General features: G+C 34.9%; 1 protein-coding gene across 3 annotated transcripts in view; it reads right to left on the reverse strand.

The window, feature by feature from the left end:
• EPC1 (enhancer of polycomb homolog 1) overlaps nucleotides 1–19,052 on the reverse strand; it is a 90,766-nt gene that overhangs the window by 26,007 nt on the left and 45,707 nt on the right. For all 3 annotated transcript variants that reach the window (XM_059184215.1, XM_059184214.1, XM_059184216.1), the window contains exon 2: nucleotides 2,594–2,753. In XM_059184215.1, the coding sequence (XP_059040198.1) occupies nucleotides 2,594–2,753 (160 nt within the window). The remainder of the gene's footprint in view (nucleotides 1–2,593; nucleotides 2,754–19,052) is intronic.

Consider the following 19,052-nt stretch of genomic DNA (forward strand, 5'->3'; position numbering starts at 1 on the left):
TATGGAAGTTCTTGTCAAACTAAAAATGGACCCAGCACCTAAACTTGAAGGTATTTATTCCAGGAGTAAAAACTTACAGTCACACAAAAACTTGCAGATAAATGTTCATAGCAGCTTTACTTGTAATAGTCAAAACCTAGAAACTATTGAGCTGTTTCACTGGGTCAATGGTTAAACAAACATATTATGGAGTACTACTCACCAAGAAGAAGAAGTGATCTATATTACATGAAACAAGTTGGACTGATACCAAGGATATAACGCTAAGTGAAAAAAAGCCAATCTCAAAAGGAAATACACTGCCTGATTCTGTTTATGTTATAATCATGAACTGATGTAACTGTAGAAATGGAGAACATATTCGTGGTTGCCAGGGTCTAGGTTTGGCTATGAAGGAGTTAACAACATGGAATTTGGTGGCAATGGTACAGCTGAGTTACCTTGATTGAGGTATACAAAGCTATATATACTGTCCTGTGAATTTACAATTATTTAAAACAAAATATTAAAAGAAACTCAATGGTAGTTAATACTAATTAGCAGACTATCTTGATTAATATTCCAATGTATATATCTTTCCAGAGACAACATACTTCAAATTTGTACTAATTACTTTTCTCCCCAAATAAACTAGAATTCTGCTGCCATTTTATTGCTGTTATTTGATTACTAATTTAATAATAATTTTATTATCTATATACTATTATTTATAATAATATATAATTTAATAATAATTTGATTAATATTGGTCAAATTTGTTTAAGATGTCTGTGTCTATGTCCTATATGTAATTAAACATGTGCGTGGGGAAGAAAGCACATGCCACTTTATTTTAGTTCACTTCAAAGTAACCTTTAGTAAATTAGAAAAAATATTTTCTTCGAAATGAAATCAATCAATTAAGGTGCAAGTTAGAATTAAAGAGAAAAAAACATGAAGTTAAAAATAGCAAATGCCGGGGCACCTGGGTGGTTCAGTGGGTTAAGCTGCTGCCTTCAGTTCAGGTCATGATCTCAGGGTCCTGGGATCGAGCCCCGCATCGGCCTCTCTGCTCAGCAGGGAGCCTGCTTCCCTCTCTCTCTGCCTGCCTCTCTGTCTACTTGGGATCTCTCTCTGTCAAATAAATAAATAAAATCTTAAAAAAAAAATAGCAAATGCCAATATATTTTTGGATTTTCATATTTAACAAATAGTAAAATAAATATTTAGAATCCATGACAGAAACTAGATCATATAGAGGAAAGGTTAAATGAGAAAAGTAGTTAAGTAGTTTTAAATAATTTTTTTTTTAAAGATTTTATTTATTTATTTGACAGAGATCACAAATAGGCAGAGAGGAGGAAGCAGCCTCCCTGCTGAGCAGAGACCGATGGTGGGGGGGGGGGGAGGACCCTGGGATCATGACCTGAGGCGAAGGCAGAGGCTTTAACCCACTGAGCCACCCAGGCGCCCCAGTTTTAAATAATTTCTAAAAACAGCACACATTTACATGGTCTTGAAAAAAGTTTAGACAGGTCACTGGAAAACCCTCTTCATTAGAAAGGTCAACAACACTGACCTTTGTCAGTGTCCCAATTTACCTTAGTAAACTTTTTAACGACTGAGCCACCTAGGTGCCTCTTACCTTAGTAAACTTTCAACTATGTTTTAAAGTTGTCAACTACTTGGGGACTGAGTAAATGAAATATACTCTCTGAAGTTTATAAGATCTCAGTTATTTACCATCAGATGTGATAGCCATGGAAGGATTAATGCTAATGAAGAACTCATCATTACCAAGTGAAACCAGTTACCACCTAGAACACGAAAAGCTAGTAGGATCACAGATCAGAGGTTGGCAAACTATTGGTTCATGGGCCAATACTGGGTTGCCATCTGTTTTTTCTCAATAAAATTTTCCTGAAACACAGCCATGCCCATTTGTTTACTTACTGTCAACTGCTGATTTTGCCTTTCTTTCAACAGTACAGCTGAAGACCTGTGACAGACTGAATGACCCAAAAAGGCTAAGATAAACATTGTCCCTTTTTAGAAAAAGTTTGCTGATTGGCGACTTTTACTAAGATGTTCTTTAAGGCTACTCATATCACTATTTTTTTTTCTTTTTCTTTTTCTCCTTTCCTTCCTTCCTTCTTTTCTTTCTTTTTAAAAGCTTTTGTTTATTTGACAGAGGGAGAGAGAGAGTAAGAAGGAACACAAGCCGGTGGAGTGGAAGAGGGAAAGCAGGCTTCCCGCTGAGCAGGGAACCTAACGTAGAACTTCATCCCAGGACCCTGAGATCATGACATGAGCCAAAGGCAGATGCTTAATGACTGAGCCACCCAGGAGCCCCTATTATTTCTGAATAGTAAGAAAACCATTTCTACATCTCAGGTATACTCTTTATCCTATTTGTCTAAAGTAGTATAAGATCACATGTTGAGATGAAACCAAAAACTTAGGATAAAAATGCCATCTCTTTTGTCAGGCAGAAATCTCAATTTTAAAAGTTGAAAATGGGCACCAAAGATGGCCTTGAACAGGTAAAAATGTGTCAAGAGTTAAGCAGAAAATAGCTATAGAAAATGTAATAATTAAAAGAGTCATTACTTACGCTGTATGTGAATGAGCTGCTTTGGCATCTTAAATTCCCCAGGATATATAGACTCATAGTAAGCAATATTACTTTCTGCTTCTGGGACTGGTATGACCATATTATCCCTCTTCTCGCCATACACCTGCTGTGCTGAAATAGCCCGCTGAAGATGGTGTTCCTAGAAACAGGAAGAAATAGATAAGTTTATATATTCAAAAAATAGTGAACAGAATGTATAGCTTTATTAAGATGTTTTTGTTCATATGTTTTAAAACCAGAAGGATTTTAGTAGCCTTGAGAGAATGCTAACAATACAATTAGTGGTAAGCACATTTTAAGCAGAATTAAGGTTTTGTTAGATATACCACATACTTCCTCAATTTAGGAAATGTACTATACTGAAATTGAGTTAAATTATATTAAAGATTCCAAAAAAACTAACTGTTACTTTGAGTTTGCATTTTACAGATGAGATTCAAAGAAAAAGGGTTAAAACATTTACGTTTGTATGAAGAAAGCAGGCCATGATGATTAAAAAAAAAATTATTCTAATCTCCTTTACACAGAATGCTCCATAAATCTGGAAAGCACTTTCATATAAACCAACTAATACGATCTTTTCAAAGGAGGGCAGAGTATCCCTTCCATTTTTATTTGATGAAACTGATACATTCAAATCTGGTCTTTTGTCTCAATAACCCCTTATGAATTTCCAGAGCCTAGTATAGGGGTCAAATGCATAGGCTTCAGAGTCTGTGACTCCTGGAAAGACACTTTAGTCTTCTAAATCTGTTTCCTATAGAATGAGAAAAATAATCTACTTTATAGTGCTGGTTGGAGATTTAAGTAAGATAAATGTGCAAAAAATGTTTAGTATAATGCCTGCTGTATAACAGGAACTCAAGTAAACTCTGGTTTAGTCACCACACAGAAAGATTTTAGCCATTTGTGGTACCACCAGCTGCCATAAAAATATCTGTTCTCAGTCAGCCCTATCATCACTGAATTTTGGTAAACACTTCATAAAATTTAAACTAGCTTTTAGAAAATACATAAAATATAAGTTCAGAGATGAAAAATATTCCAATGGTATGAAAACAGAAAATTCCAGTTCTCACAAGTACCCTGTTTTAATTAAAAATATATATTCATATAGGATTTAAAAGTCATAAAGAATTCTACCATGCAACATACAGAGCTTTACCACTAGGGCTTTGGTTCACTAGCTAGATCCTGGAGATCCTTCTATACGGACACTTCTACAACTTTTGCAGCAGCTGCCCTCTATATGGATGTACCATAATTTATTTAACCAGACACTAATTAATTGGAAAAAATCCCCTGGAGACAACCTATGTGCCTGTTCTTCTCCCTGAATGCTACAAAAATCATACCTGTACTATTATATACAAAACATCTTTGTGGATTTGTAAAAACATCTCCAGGACAACTACAAAAAAGTCCTCAAAGGGCATATGAGGTTCCAACAACATACACTATCATTCCTTGTAATATCTTTTTTTTTTTTTTTTCCAAAGATTTGAGAGAAAGAGAAAGCATGAGCACACGAGTGGGGACAGAGTGAGTGAATCTCCAGCAGATTCGGCACTGAGCATGGACCCTGCGTGGGGCTCAATCTCATAACCCTAAGATCAAACCTGAGCCAAAACCAAGAGCTGAATGTTTAACCAACTGCACCACCCAGGCGCCCGTCCTTGTAGTATCTTCTTAAAGACTCTTTTAAATTTTAAAATCACCCATCTTGTCATTTTAGGTTAATTTTTTTTATAATGATGACTTTTTTCTTAAATGTTGCTGCTGTTTGCTCATTTTCAAAAGAACTACTTTTCTTCTTCAACATTTAAATATATTATCTCCTTTTTAATATTAAGGAAATTAGCCCCCTGTAATAAATTTTCCAAATATCTTCCTGAAGTGTGACTTCTCATTTTGTTTATTTTTTCCATGCAAAAAAGTTCTATTAGTCACATTTATCTTTTCCCTTGTGATTTTGTCATGCTTAATAACAGGTATAAATTGTACAGTCACAAACTAGGGTGTAAACAAATACTCTCTTTTTTATAACTTAATTAGATCTTTGATTTGCGCTCTCTAATGGCTAAACGTACCCTCTTATATTTTAGTATAGTTTGTTCTTATATCTACTGGCCCTTATCTATTGACAAAGGGTGCCTCTGTAAGCTCCAGCTGGGAAGTCAGTCACATATATACTTATCCTACTCTCAGATTCCTTCAAATGTCAAGACAAATTTTCTTTGACCTATGCCCCCATATACATACCAAACTCAAGGAGGGCGTGGGAAAGCAAGGTACAGTATTCTTAATTTGCATTTTGTTCCTAATTCAGAATACTCTATCATAATTTCTTATGTAAGTGAACATGTGAGAAATACAGTTTATCTTTTTATTTTTTGTATAAGGAGAGATAATGGGAAGCCACTTGTTCTACTGTCATGCAAAAAAAAAAAAAAAATCTATTCCCCTTAATGATTATAAATGTACCTGTATCATAGAATAAAATTCCCTTGAGAGTATTCCTAAGCTTTTTTCCTACTCTACCCAAACTGTCTCTCATGCCAGTATTTAACTTAAAGTTTAGCCTCATACTACATTTTATTATCTAGTAAGGCAATTCCTCTTTGATAGTTCTTTTTCAGAATATTCCTGGCTTTCTTGTTTATTTTTCTAGATGAACCATAAGTTACTTTCTAGGTGGGAAGCGGGACCTCTAAAGTGTTTTGATTTTTACAGGCAATAGAGAAAGCTGGTTAAGAATGTGGACTCTGGTAATCCAGAGGTTCTGGGTTTGAATTGTGGGCACGATGGTTTAGTAGCTCTAGGACTTTAGGACTTAAGACAAGAGATTTAACCCAATATGTTTTATTACCTGTAAGTAGACACTGTGTACTACCATATGGAATTGTGGTTAAGACAAAAATGCCTGAGACCTACTAACTACCCAACATATGGTAGCAAATATGTCTTTCATTATTAGAAAAGCTAAAGAGTCTTCCATATGCTTAGTAGTTACCATTTATACTTTCTCTAGTATGAACAGTGTTCTATAGAAAGATTTTTCCTTATGGTTTTATCCATTTTCCGTAACTGTGAACTCAAATTTTTATTTATCAATATTAGAGTGAATACTTACTGCTTAAAAAAAAAAAATCTTATTTGTAGTTTTTTGTTTTATAAAATATTTCACACAATTTTCTCCTATCTTTAACAGTCAAGAAAATGATTTCCCCTAAGGTGGTGTCATGAGGTGTACAACGTACTTTCAAATGGTTCAATTATAAAAATATTTTTTTTTTTTAAGATTTTATTTATTTATTTGACAGACAGAGATCACAAGTAGGCAGAGAGGCTGGTAGAAAGAGAGAGAGGAGGAAGCAGGCTCTCCGCAGAGCGGACAGCCCGATGCGGGGCTCGATCCCAGGACCCTGGGATCATGACCTGAGCCAAAGGCAGAGGCTTTAACCCACTGAGCCACCCAGGCGCCCCCAATTATAAAAATATTTTATTACACAATAAAAAATACAGCAAACATGAACAGTTTTGGAATCATTTTGGGTATATAGCTGTTCAGCTTTTCTCTAAGTTTGAAAATTCTTTTTTAAATTTTTAAAGATTTTATTTATTTGACAGAGAGAAACACAGTGAGAGAGTGAACACAAGCAGGGGGAGTGGGAGAGGGAGAAGAAGGATTCCTGCTGAGCAGGGGGCCCAAATGTAGGGCTCAATCCCAGGACCCTGAGATCATGACCTGAGCTGAAGGCAGCCACTTAATGACTGACCCAGCCAGGCACCCCTGAAAACTCTTATAATAATAAAAAGTTAGATCAAGAACAGGGTACTAAGGATCCTAAAAGTGTATAATATACAGCATTTATGGTTAAGTTCTTCTGAGTCTTACAAAAGTATTCTTCAACAACTGAGATGTAACTGTAACTTTATATATTCCTATTTATGCTTTCTCCACGTATATCTGCGAACTCTAAGACAGGAAGGGGATCAAACATAGGCCTATATGGCTAGCGCACAGTGAGTGAGGAGGGAGAGTGACAGATGCTATCTGCTCAGAGGATTAACACCCAGTCATGCAGTCACTGATCATGTTAAGATCTGTCCTTGTATGAAGAACAGGAGTGGCTGAAAGGTTTTAAAATGATCACACTAGTTGCTATATAGACAACAGACCGTATTCTATATATGGAAAAAGCCACCAATTTATTAAGTAAAAAAGAATCTGAAAACTGGATGTTCAGAGTATTTTTAAGGAAAAAAATGCAACTGAACAGAAGCACATTCAGAAAAAAAGTCTTAAAGTAGATGAGCATATATACAAAAGAATCCTTCTTTACACTCCTTTGTTCCTTTCCTTGCCCTATTCTTTCATAGCTCTTATCATCCTCTATCAATGAATCTATCAATTCATACATAAAGTTTCAAAGTATGTACACCAATAAATTAACAGATAATCTCTAGGTGGTACATTTCTGAAATGCCGTTTTGTAATTTTATTTCTCATATTTCCTAAAAGGTATTTGTAATACTTTTTGACAAAAAAATATGAGTACATTTCACTAAATGATTTCCTAAAACATTGATAATTTCTAGAAGACATTTTGGTTGAGTAAAATCTTTCCCATTTAAGTTAGTTTAAGAGTAAAATACACTTAGAGCTTTCCAGGTAAAGAAAGTATTTTTAAAATCCAAAATTATATTCATCTATTTCTAGGAAACAGAATGTTAAATTATATAAGAGTAACATTAAATTAGAAGTGGAAATGAGATTCTTGCTTTGAGTAGGAAGATACAGAATGGTGAAGCCAAGTAACAAATGAAATAAACTAGAATGAGTTCTGAATTCAATAATTATTGAATGCCTTGACTAAATACCTAAAATATCCCAATTTTAAATTACAATTATGTAAAAAGTTGGAGGTTCCTTGAAGATACTGTCATTGAAATTTCTGAATAATCTACTTGCAACAACAGGCCAGCTGTGTTCAAATAACTTCAAATAGTCCAATAAAGAGTTTGACAGTTAAAAAAAGAATGCTGGACTCTAAACTTATATTCTTTTTAAACTTTAGGACTTCTAAGAGCATTTAACATGTTAATGTAAATTGTACTTGTTCCAGAGCAGGGATAGTCATTCAGGCCTGTGACCACAGAAATATTTTTTCAGAAAATATCTATTAATAGCTCAGACAACTTTTGTAAAACAGTTTGGGAAATATTGGTAAAGAACAAAAACTAGAGATATGGAACAGAATATCTAGGATTAAGCTTTTATTCATTTATTAACTTAGTCCATATTTATTTATTGAGTGTCAACCACGTGCCCGGCACTGGGAACACAGTGTTGTAACTAAAACAGACACAGTTCCTAACATTGCACAGCTTATACTCTCGTAGGGAGAACAGATACTAATAAAACAGTCCTAAAAATAAACTGTACAGTATGATAAGTTCTATGAAGAAAAAGTACAGTGTATTATGGTAAAAGGAAAAGGATTTCAAGGACAATATCATTTTCACTAGTGCCAAGGGACATTTAAGCCAACATCTGCAGCAATGGGAGTTAAAAGATTGTTTTAAGAAAAGGGGATTAATATATTTGAAGACTACTTACATGTTTGACATAGTGGTTAAATAAAATTTCTTTATATTATAGGATATTTGTATTAAGCACAGTTGTAAGAATTAACCACCAAAACACCAAGAATAATTCAAAATTTTCATAAAATAACAGAGGCATAAATTCTCAAGTTAGGTTTTAGAAGAAACAAAGTAAATAAAATTAAATAATCCAAAGACTTCTGTAATATTTGATCTTACATAAAATGGTTAAGTTATTCAGCAAATAATTAAAAAAAAAACTTCTTGCTCTGTAATTATGGTTCCTATATGCAGCAATACAAACAGTAAAAGAGTATCAGAAAAGACTAAACAATGATCTTTAGACTGAAGTTCAGAGCACACTGCCATGTCTCTATGAACCTTGCTATTGGCACTGGGCTCCGAAAGTATTCACTCCTGTTACTTCAGCCTGCCTAGTACACGGAAAGGGCATGGGTTTCACAGACAGACACCTACTCAAGAATCCTAGCTTCCTCATCAAACCCGAAATCCAGCAAATCACTCTGCTACCTATTTGTATTTTTTTAAACCCCTACTCATCCCTCCTTTTCTTCGCACCAGTAGTTAATGTTTTTTCTTTTAATTTCCTCTCTGTTATTTTTGTTTACCCCAAGAAAAATATTGCCCTTCCAGGTGGCTTTTTGTGGTCTTTGTTAAAAGCATTGGTAGTTAATGTGAAAGGGTTAACTGGCACTGAACAGGGCATGTCACTTGTATTTGAGAAATCAGAAAACACCATTTTTATTGATTAAATGAGAGTGACATTAGCTACGTGTAGATAAAACCTGTCTGAAGAGACATTATTGCAAATGTATCTTAAACATCTGCTCTGTGCCTTTGCTCATATGGATGGATACATCTCCTGACATCACCATTCACCATGCCCCCAACTCCACCATGGAAAATTCCCACCTGTTCTTCAAAGTCTGGTTTAAAATTATCTTTCCTCCCTCTTCCCTCAGCAGAAATGCTCCCCAACTTGTGCTTCTACAGTACTACAGTCTCTACTTAGAAACTGTAATTGTTTATATACTGATCTCCAAAATGTAGACACTATGTTTAATTAACCTATGCATTTTTTTCCTTTAAAAGATGTATCCTCTTGTATTATCTGGGGGCTCTGATGTTTAAGGATGAAGATAATATAATTATCTTGTTAACCTGCTCAGCATCTAGTATAATATTCTGCCTTATTACAATACTTTATAAAATATCATTGTAGAAAAATGATAAATTAGTCTAAATAAAATGCATGAACAAAATAAAAAGAACATTTCTATCTACTTTTTAATATCTAATACATATCAGCAAACCAAAAAGAGCTATTCAGTTATATTGTACAAATTCCTAAACAAAGATTAAATTATATTCACTTATTCATTAAGGTTTTATTTAAGCAAATAATGACCTTACCACTTAGACATAATAATTAAGACTACATTTAGACCTTTTGGATCATGGAATTAAAAACAGGTTATTATAAGCCACAATGTTTAAGATTCCTTATGGAGAAATAAGTGATTACTAATTTGTAAAAAGCCACTCAAGAAATTTAATCCCTATTACTTATGCATGCAGAGCTAGACTCCACTGCTACTTGAACAAAAGCACTGAGCTGAATTACTTTCTCTCCTATATTCTAATGACATTTCTAAGAACTAAAACATCTGTTCAGGAACATGGCTCCAGCAAGGACTCCATAGTTTTTCTACATCCAAATACCCTAATTCTTGACTGGCTCATTACAATAACTTTCTGACTGGTTTCCCTGAGTACATTTTTGGCCATTATTCTACAATAGCCAATCTGTTAATATATAAGTCAAATTATGCCATTATTCCATTTAAAGTATTCCAATTATTTTTATCTCATTCAGAATAAAAGATAAGGTTCTTAAAACTGTTTATGAGGTCCAGCATGATTTGCATTCCTCTCTCCTTATTACCTTTCATTTACTATTCTCTTTACTCACTCTGCTCTTGTATACTAGATTCCTTGCTTCTTCCCCCCAAACTTAAATAGCTTGCTCCCTCACCTTCTTCAAGTCTTTGTTCAAAAGTCATCTTTGGATCGCTTCCTTGCCACCTCCTCCACTATACACCCACCAGAATGGCTAAACTTGAGGCTGACAACATGGTGATGTTGTCAAATGATGGTGAGGTTGTGGAATAACTAGAACTCTCATACGCTGTGTTAGTGAGAAAAAGGTATGGCAGATCTCATAAAACCAAAAATACACAGTCCACATGGCCCAGCAATCCCACAGGTAGGTATCTACAAGACCTCAATAAGACCATTTATATGGTTTTATTCAGTAATAGTCCCAAAGTGGAAACAATCCAGATGTCTATCAATAGAAATAGGAGAGATGAACAAACTATGGCAGAGTAATACAATGGAATATTCTACAACAAAAAGGAACTAATACATGCAACAATATGAGTCAATCCTAAAATCCTAAAAAGAGTCCACATTCTTTGAGTCCATTTATGTTAAGTTTTAAAACAGGCAAAATTAATTTATGGTGAAAAAAATAAAAACAGTACTTGATTCTGGGGAGTGGCATCAGGGATTGATTGGAAAGGGGAATGAAGAGATTTTCAACGATGATGGCACTAATGCTTCATCTCTTGATGAGGGTTGGGCTATGAAGGTATATGAATTGTCAAAATCCAGCTAATACTGACTACTTATTTGTGAATTTCTAGGCATGTAACTTTTACCTCAAAGGAAAAAAAAACAGTAAATACTGAACTGTAATTAATGACATCTATGCTGAAATATTTATGAAAACAGGCACTATCTGCAATTTTCTTTGAAATGCACCCAAAAAATGGAGATGATGGATGTGTGATAAAGCAAGTGGAATAAAATGTAATAGGCGAATCTAGCTAGTGGGTATAGAGGTGGTCACTGAACACACTTGAATCTTTACTGTATGTCTGAAGATTTTCATAACAAAATGTTGCAAAAAAATATGCACTCTCTCCCCTCTCTTAAGCCTGGAACGCTTTATCTGCCCCCTGCTTTAGTTTTCCTCTATAGCACTTACCTCTTTATAAACTACAGAATTTACTTACTGTTTTATTTACTGTCTTGTCTTCTCTCCATAAAATATAAGATCCATGAAGGTAGAATTTGTTTTCTGCTTAGCTTTACCTCGGGTCTAGAACTGTGCCTAATACACACAAATATCCAGTAAATATTTACTGAATAAATGAGCCAGTGAATTGTGCCTGTTATTTAAGGTCCACAAATACTGTTTGGGAACAGAACTCATAAAAAATTGAGATTAAATTTCATAAAAGCAAAGAAAAAATTAAGATGAACACACTTTGCTTTTGTCCTTAAAATGCTCGGGGTGAAAAAGTCAAAACAGCTGAAGATATAGACTACTTAGGAAGAAAAAGAGCAATTCAATACTTACTATTTTCTACAAGGAATAAATGGCAAAAGGTCTTAGGATTATTAACATCTACCCCTCCTCCCACTTAAAGCTCATATCCTGAAATTACTTTATTTCTAGAGTATAAAACAGTAAAAGATTGCTAAAGTACAGGTAAAACAGTATAGTCTTATTACTTCTTTTTAGTGTGAAACATCTGTCATTTTAATTTTAGTACTTTTATCACGAAATATTCAGGACACACAGTTACTAAGTAGCATGGTGGTCAAAGGCAGCCCTAGGCAAAATTCAGTTCAGTTTTGATGCTTGCCCTCTCATGTCCTTTATTTGTAGCCCTTACATCACTTTAGAGTTGGGTTGTGCTGCATTTACTAAGCGCCCGTGTGCCCATGTGATGACTGGGAATGTGAAGGGGAAGGGACTAAAGTTAGTTTTTCTATTCTCACAAATGACAATCTAAGTGGAATGCTTTCCTAAAAATTAATAAAAAGTCTCAAGAAGCCCTTATTTTTGGTTATAATCTTTATGCTGATGATTTCTAAATCTCCCAACATATCCTGGAGAGCTAGTCATCTGTCATTATTTAATGCCTTTTAACTTACACAAATAAAATACAAACGATGTTTCTCATTTTGGAGGGTTAATACCTTAAATGAACAGCCTGAGTAATTTAAGCTCGTCTAAAACTAAACATGTTTATATAATCCAACACAGACAAAAGCTATGCCAAGACTTAGTCCATAGCCCTTGCACATACTCACTCTTGGAATTTCATCCGCTTTCATGGCTTTAACTGCCATTTGTGTGCTGATGACATGCTTAGAAATCCTCACTTCTAGCCCAGATTTCTGCTAAACTCTAGGCATAGTATAAAGACCTCTTACTACATGCTCTACAAATAGACTTCATATAACATGAACATCCCCATCTGCTGAGTCTCCAAATCTGTTCTTCCTCCAGTATTACCTAGTGCGGTCAATTACCTGCTTCCGACTTCCCCGTTTCCAAACGAGGCCATCAGATCCTCTAGAATTCTCACTCATTTTAGGTCTAGAAAATATTCAGTGCTTTTTTTTTTTTTTTTTTTAAATCCCACTGTCTTCATTTCAGGCAGCAACTAGCCTCCTTACTTCTGGTATCACACTATTCTCCAATTACCTTCTATAGCTGTAGCTGCCAGGGTCTCTCTGAAGGTTGGATTCCATCATTCTCACATTTAATCCTTGGCTCTCTACTGCCTTCATGATGAAATTCAAACTTCTTGGCATGGCAAACAGGGTCCTTCATGGTCTAGCTCTAGCTACTTCTTTTGGTCCAACACCTTACCTCACCCTTTCTACTCCGAATTTCACTCTCAAGCCACAGGGGGCATCTAATAGACCTTTCTAGTAATACCTAATGTAATGTTTCCTGTCTTTAAGTCCATCTAAACCTCTCTCTATTCTTTATAATTCTACAAGGACATCTACCCCTTTCAGAAAGTCTCTTACAACTACTACATAACACTATTACAGTGGTAGAATAGAAAACAGGTACAGATGATTTTTAAATATTTCATAAAAACTCAATTAAAATTTTTTTCCAAAGATTTTATTTATTTATTTGATAGGCAGAGAGGCAAGGAGAGAGAGAGGAGGAAGCAGGCTCCCTGCTGAGCAGAGAGCCCGATGTGGGGCTCGATCCCAGGACCCTGGGTTCATGACCTGAGTTGAAGGCAGAGGCTTTAACCCACTGAGCCACCCAGGCGCCCCTCAATTAAAATTTTTATGGAACTGAACACTCAGCAAATCAGAATTCAGAAAAAAAATTTCCTGATAGGAGTTTCATCCCTAAGCTACTTGCCTCACACATAACAGAAGGGACAAGGGACAAGAGACAGGAAAGAACACCAAGAGTGAGAACAAGCTCAATAACTTTGAAAGAGTCATTCATCTTGGAAAAAATATTAATTTACTTGCAAGAAAAGACTTTGTGAACTCATTTCTAACTTTGGGTTATAAAGCTTTAGGCTTTATTACTATGTCTGTTAATTCACCTTTCCAGAACTGAAATAGTAATAGCTAACATATATGGAGCACTTATCAATGCCAGGCCCAAGCTTCATGTATCTTACTTCATTAAAAACTCATAACAATATATATTCTCTCTATATTACATGTATATATTGTAGAAAGACGTGGGAATTATCATCCCTATTTCACCTATCACTAAACTTGCCTAAGTTCATATAATTAGCTGGATACAAACCCAGCTGTGGCTCTACTATGAACTCTTTCTTTTTTAAGATTTAAGAGACATAGAAAAAAAGAGAGGGCAAGTGGGGAGGGGGCAAACAGACTCAATCCCAGGTCCCAGAAATTATGACCTGAGCTGAAGGCAGATGTCTGCTTCCCCCAGATGCTCCTAGTATGAACTCTTAACAGCTTCACTATATTAATTCGCAAAAGGATGTAGATTCCCCGATTGCTTATTAGTTCCAAGGAAAACTAGTAACTATATAGTGGAGAAACTGGCCCATACCTTGACTGGGTTATCAAAACTAACGTTACCAATTAGGGGCAGATAAATTATGTGTCTCAGGATGTGATACTATGAGACTACAATATCCTTTATGTAAAATTCTACCTGGGAGTGCAAAATCTGAATCTACTTGGGAAAACATCAAACTCAAAATGGGATCCTCTATTAAAGAAAAAAAATCAAAGAGACTGTAATCTTTAAAAACTGTCTGCATCAGCCATCAAAAGAAATGAAATCTTGCCATTTGCGACAACATGGATGGAACTAGAGCGTATCATGCTTAGCGAAATAAGTTAAGCGGAGAAAGACAACTATCGTATGATCTCCCTAATATGAGGAAGTGGTGATGCAACATGGGGGCTTAAGTGGGTACGAGAAGAATAAATGAAAGAAGATGGGATTGGGAGGGGGACAAACCATAAGTGACTCTTAATCTCACAAAACAAACTGAGGGTTGCTGGGGGGAGGGGGTTTGGGAGAAGGGGGGTGGGGTTATGGACATTGGGGAGGGTATGTGCTTTGGTGAGTGCTGTGAAGTGTGTAAACCTGGCGATTCACAGACATGTACCCCTGGGGATAAAAATATATGTTTATAAAAAAATAAAAAATTTGGGACGCCTGGGTGGCTCAGTGGGTTAAAGCCTCTGCCTTCGGCTCAGGTCGTGATCCCAGGGTCCTGGGATCGAGTCCCGCATCGGGCTCTCTGCTCGGCAGGGAGCCTGCTTCCTCCTCTCTCTGCCTGCCTCTCTGCCTCCTTGTGATTTCTGTCTATCAAATAAATAAATAAATCTTTAAAAAAAAAATAAAAAAAAAAATAAAAAATTAAAAAAAAAACTGTCTGCATCATAAAAGATTAAACTCCATTGAAATATTTAGGAATAAAGCACCATAATGTAGGCAAATTAACTCTTAAATGGTTTGGAAAAATATGTGTTTGTTTACATGTGTCTATGTATAAGTTTGAAAAAAAAAACAACAATAAAGCAAATTGGGCAAAATGTTGACAATAGTTATATGTGGGAATACTACTCTTTTTCCTGCAAACTTTTTGTAAGCTTGAAATTATTTCCAAATAGTATTTTTTTTTTAAAGGAAAAAAAGGGTCTCCCTGAAAGTAAGAGGAAGAGATGGAAGTACTTCTTCCAGAATTACTGCCAAGTAACTGCACAATCTCTGATCTGTAAGTCAGTGAAAGTTTTCTGGCTCTTAATTTTCTTATCTAAACCAGACATTACCAGAATACTGTCTTCTGAATAGTTGTTCTAGAGTTATCGTTGTTATACGAAGAGTTCTGGGATTAATTTTGGGAAATGCACAGACAGATAAAATGCAGATAGATAAGCAATGTCGAACAGTTTCTTTACAGAAGAATCCTCACAGATTTTGCACATATTAAAATGCACCATGATTTTCCAAATCAGTAATATAGAAGTCAACATGTACTAACTATTCACTGACCACTGTTAGTGTGATTCATCTAAATGTTTGGTGGGACCCAGCTTTTAATTTTCAGGACTAAAAACTATGATAAGCATTAAAGTTATAATGTTAAACCAAGGCATATAAAAACCATTCTCTTCTAAAATAACAGTCTATCAATTTTGGGAAACATAACCTTATGACTCCACTGTTCAACTTCATACTGAGGTATTTTCCAGTAAGTTTATTTTTAAAACAGGGAGCTGTTTTTAGACTACAAAATCTGACAACAGAACTCTGCTTTATGGACAGTAATACAGATTAGTAGTTGGGAAATTATAAGAGAGGGAGTGGGCAAATTCAGCTCCCCATCTGTTTTTGTAAATAGTAGAACATAGCCACACTTACTCATTTACATATTGTCCATACTGCTTGTGCCCTACAATAGCAGAGCTGAGTTGCTGTGACAGACTTGTAAGGCCTGCAAAGCTTAAAATATTATCTGACTCTTATGCAAAGTTTGGAGAATCCTGATATTGATATAGTTATTTCTGTTTACTTTTGAAGATTCAGCAGTTAGGTTGTAGTAAGGTGGGTCACTGACAGACACGAAAGCAATCATGCTCTACTATTTACATGGTAAAAATGACAGAAGAGGGAAGTAAGTTTATTATATAAAATTGTATCTCTATGCTGAGACCCTATATTAGATACAACATCTTCATTCTTAAAATGTATTATTATACCTATTTTACAGGGAAAGTGAAGCTCAGTAAGATTAAGTCACTTGCCCGAAGTGGTAGAAGTAGGATTTGGATTGAGGTCTGACTCCAGAACCCTATGGTCTTTCTACTGTGGCTTAATTCCTCCTTCTTGTCTTCTTTTGCCTTCCCCATGTATGGCTGAGTTCTGGGTGGTACTCAAGGGAGGACTCAATACTAAGAGAGAAGCAGAAAGGATTTTTAACAGCTGAAGAGATAAAGAACAACATTATGGCTTCAAGGATTAGTGGAAAGTTATAACCAGGTAACTTGAAAAAGTAACAGCAATTTCCTAACTTCTCGTACAGGATTCTCTTGGAATGCTTTACTAATCATTGCTCAAAAAGGTTAACTCTGGTAGTACCCAGGCACTGTGGATATGAAGAATGGAGTTCTGGAAGATTAAGTCCTAGGAGAACCAAGACTACATACATATGTTTCCTGTGTAATTAACTACTTTTAATCTTCTATCATCCCTACAGATATAGAGGTCTACAGTAAAGAGTAAAGTTTGTTTCCCTTTATTGTTTTGTTTTATCTTGCTGAATTAGACAGTAGAGTTACATCAAAATTTGTACTTCTTCTTCTGGACTTCGAAGACTTCACTTAGTATACATCTGATACCACATTTACCAAGTGTGGAAACAAAATAATCTTTTCACAGAAATAGTAGAAATAGGAGTTTCCCCTCTGAGAAGAGAATCAGCTTTGAATTAGAAGCAAATTGGGAAGGAATTCATTTTGGCTTTTTAGGTACAATTAAATAATCTACCATAAAAGAAGTCAAAAGAATATTAAATGATTTACCACCCTGGAGAGATAAGGATCTACATAATAACAGATTGAAACAGTCTAAATTTGACCATTACCTGTTCCTTCATCAAAAATAACAGATTTATCTATTTTATTTTCCCACCAGTCAATGTACCAACTGAGACTTAGCTGTTACACTGTTCTTACTAATATTTTTTATTACCCATCAAAATATAAATTTTCAGGGTTTGTATGAATGTTAAGATTTGTTCATGTTTAAGATAACTGTGGAAAACATTATAACATGGCTAATATAGGAAGAAATCATAGTTCATAATACACTAAACTAAATACGCAAATTTTCTCCTTTAACGCCAAGTCCTGTGGTTTCACCAAAACCACAAAATCCTCAGTGTAATTTCTAAAGCTTTGTCTTCTGCAGTGGCTAAAAAATAAAAGGAGCTCGGATAGTCTCAAAGCTTTCTTGTTTAATTATATGTCTGTATCCTTCACTTTCTCAAACTTAAAACTCCCCCTTTATTTAAACTAACACATTGTTAGATGAAAATAAATATTTTATAATCTCAAATTATCCTAATTAGTTTAATTCTATTTTGTGCCACAAATTATCTTCTTGCAAGTTATAAAACATATTGTATGGAAATAAAATTTCTGATTTTTTGTTTTTATTAGAATACTCTATCAAACAGGAAGATATATAAGGCATACTTTCTAAAAACCACACGTTTTGATGTCAAAAACCTGGAAGGGAATCCTGGAAGGGAATTCTGACAGTTACTAATTGTGACTTAACTTCCCTAAATCTACATTTTCTTATTAGTAAAATGAGGTTACTGCTATTATCAAGGTAAAATGAGACAAGAAATGCAGGTAACCTTCTAGTGTACACTTAGCATACACTTTTTTATTAGCTTTTCATAATATAAATAATGACACCAACTCAGCCTTTTTTCCTTATTAGTAAAAGGCAGAAAATGCTACCTAACTTATAAAGACTGCATTGAAGAGTGAGATTATGTCTATAAAGTGGTGGTGTATTATTATTATAATAGCAAATTTCAATAGATTATGGCCTACATTATTAATAGAAATTACTTTACGATAGGTATATTTGGATCAATAAATAAGACCAAGTCCAAATTTACCTTATGTTTTCTTAATGATATCCTGTCTCCTATTAATCCTATAAATGAGGATATTTTATTTTATTTTATTTTAGTAGGCTCCAAGCCCAGCATGGAGCCCAACACCAGGCTTTGAACTCATGACCAAAAGCTGATGCTTAACCAACTGAGCTACCCAAGGGCCCAAATGAGGATATTTTAAAACTCCAGTTGATTTTTATTGGCAAACTGTCACTGTTAAAACAATTTTAACCTCTGAAGACAGTCAAATCTCATTCACTGTGGAACTTTAATGACATTGTTCTTTAAACGACAAAGTTCAGGCACCATACTATAGTTACCACACTCACTTTTTCAGCTTTTGCAGAAGAATGAGGTCTCTCTAGACATTTTCAAGTACAAAAGGAAAAAAGAAACATGCACTGCAGTCTTAAGGAAGCCCTGTCCTCCCAGCTTTCCTGATCAAGTTAAATTAATGGGAGTAATTCATTCAAAGATTATTTTTACCATACGCTTTACCCCACAATGGATGTGATATAACTCACTGGAACATTTTGAAACTAATGAATGCAATGCTACCTAAAATAAATCTGGTTTCATGGAAATGAGAGAAATATGCAGAACTTTTATTTGGGGAGGAAGGGCAAAAGGTTGCAAAACTTGAATAACATACTTAGAGCAGTTTTAGATTAATTCTAACACATTTAATTATTATCTCTATTTAGTTGGTATTTATAGCCGTAAGAGAAGGAAAATTAAATTCTTTCTTGCAAAGGTCTTTAGGCTCCTAGAAACATTGTACA

The sequence above is a fragment of the Mustela lutreola genome, chromosome 8, assembly GCF_030435805.1.
Source record: "Mustela lutreola isolate mMusLut2 chromosome 8, mMusLut2.pri, whole genome shotgun sequence".
NCBI lineage: Eukaryota > Metazoa > Chordata > Mammalia > Carnivora > Mustelidae > Mustela > Mustela lutreola.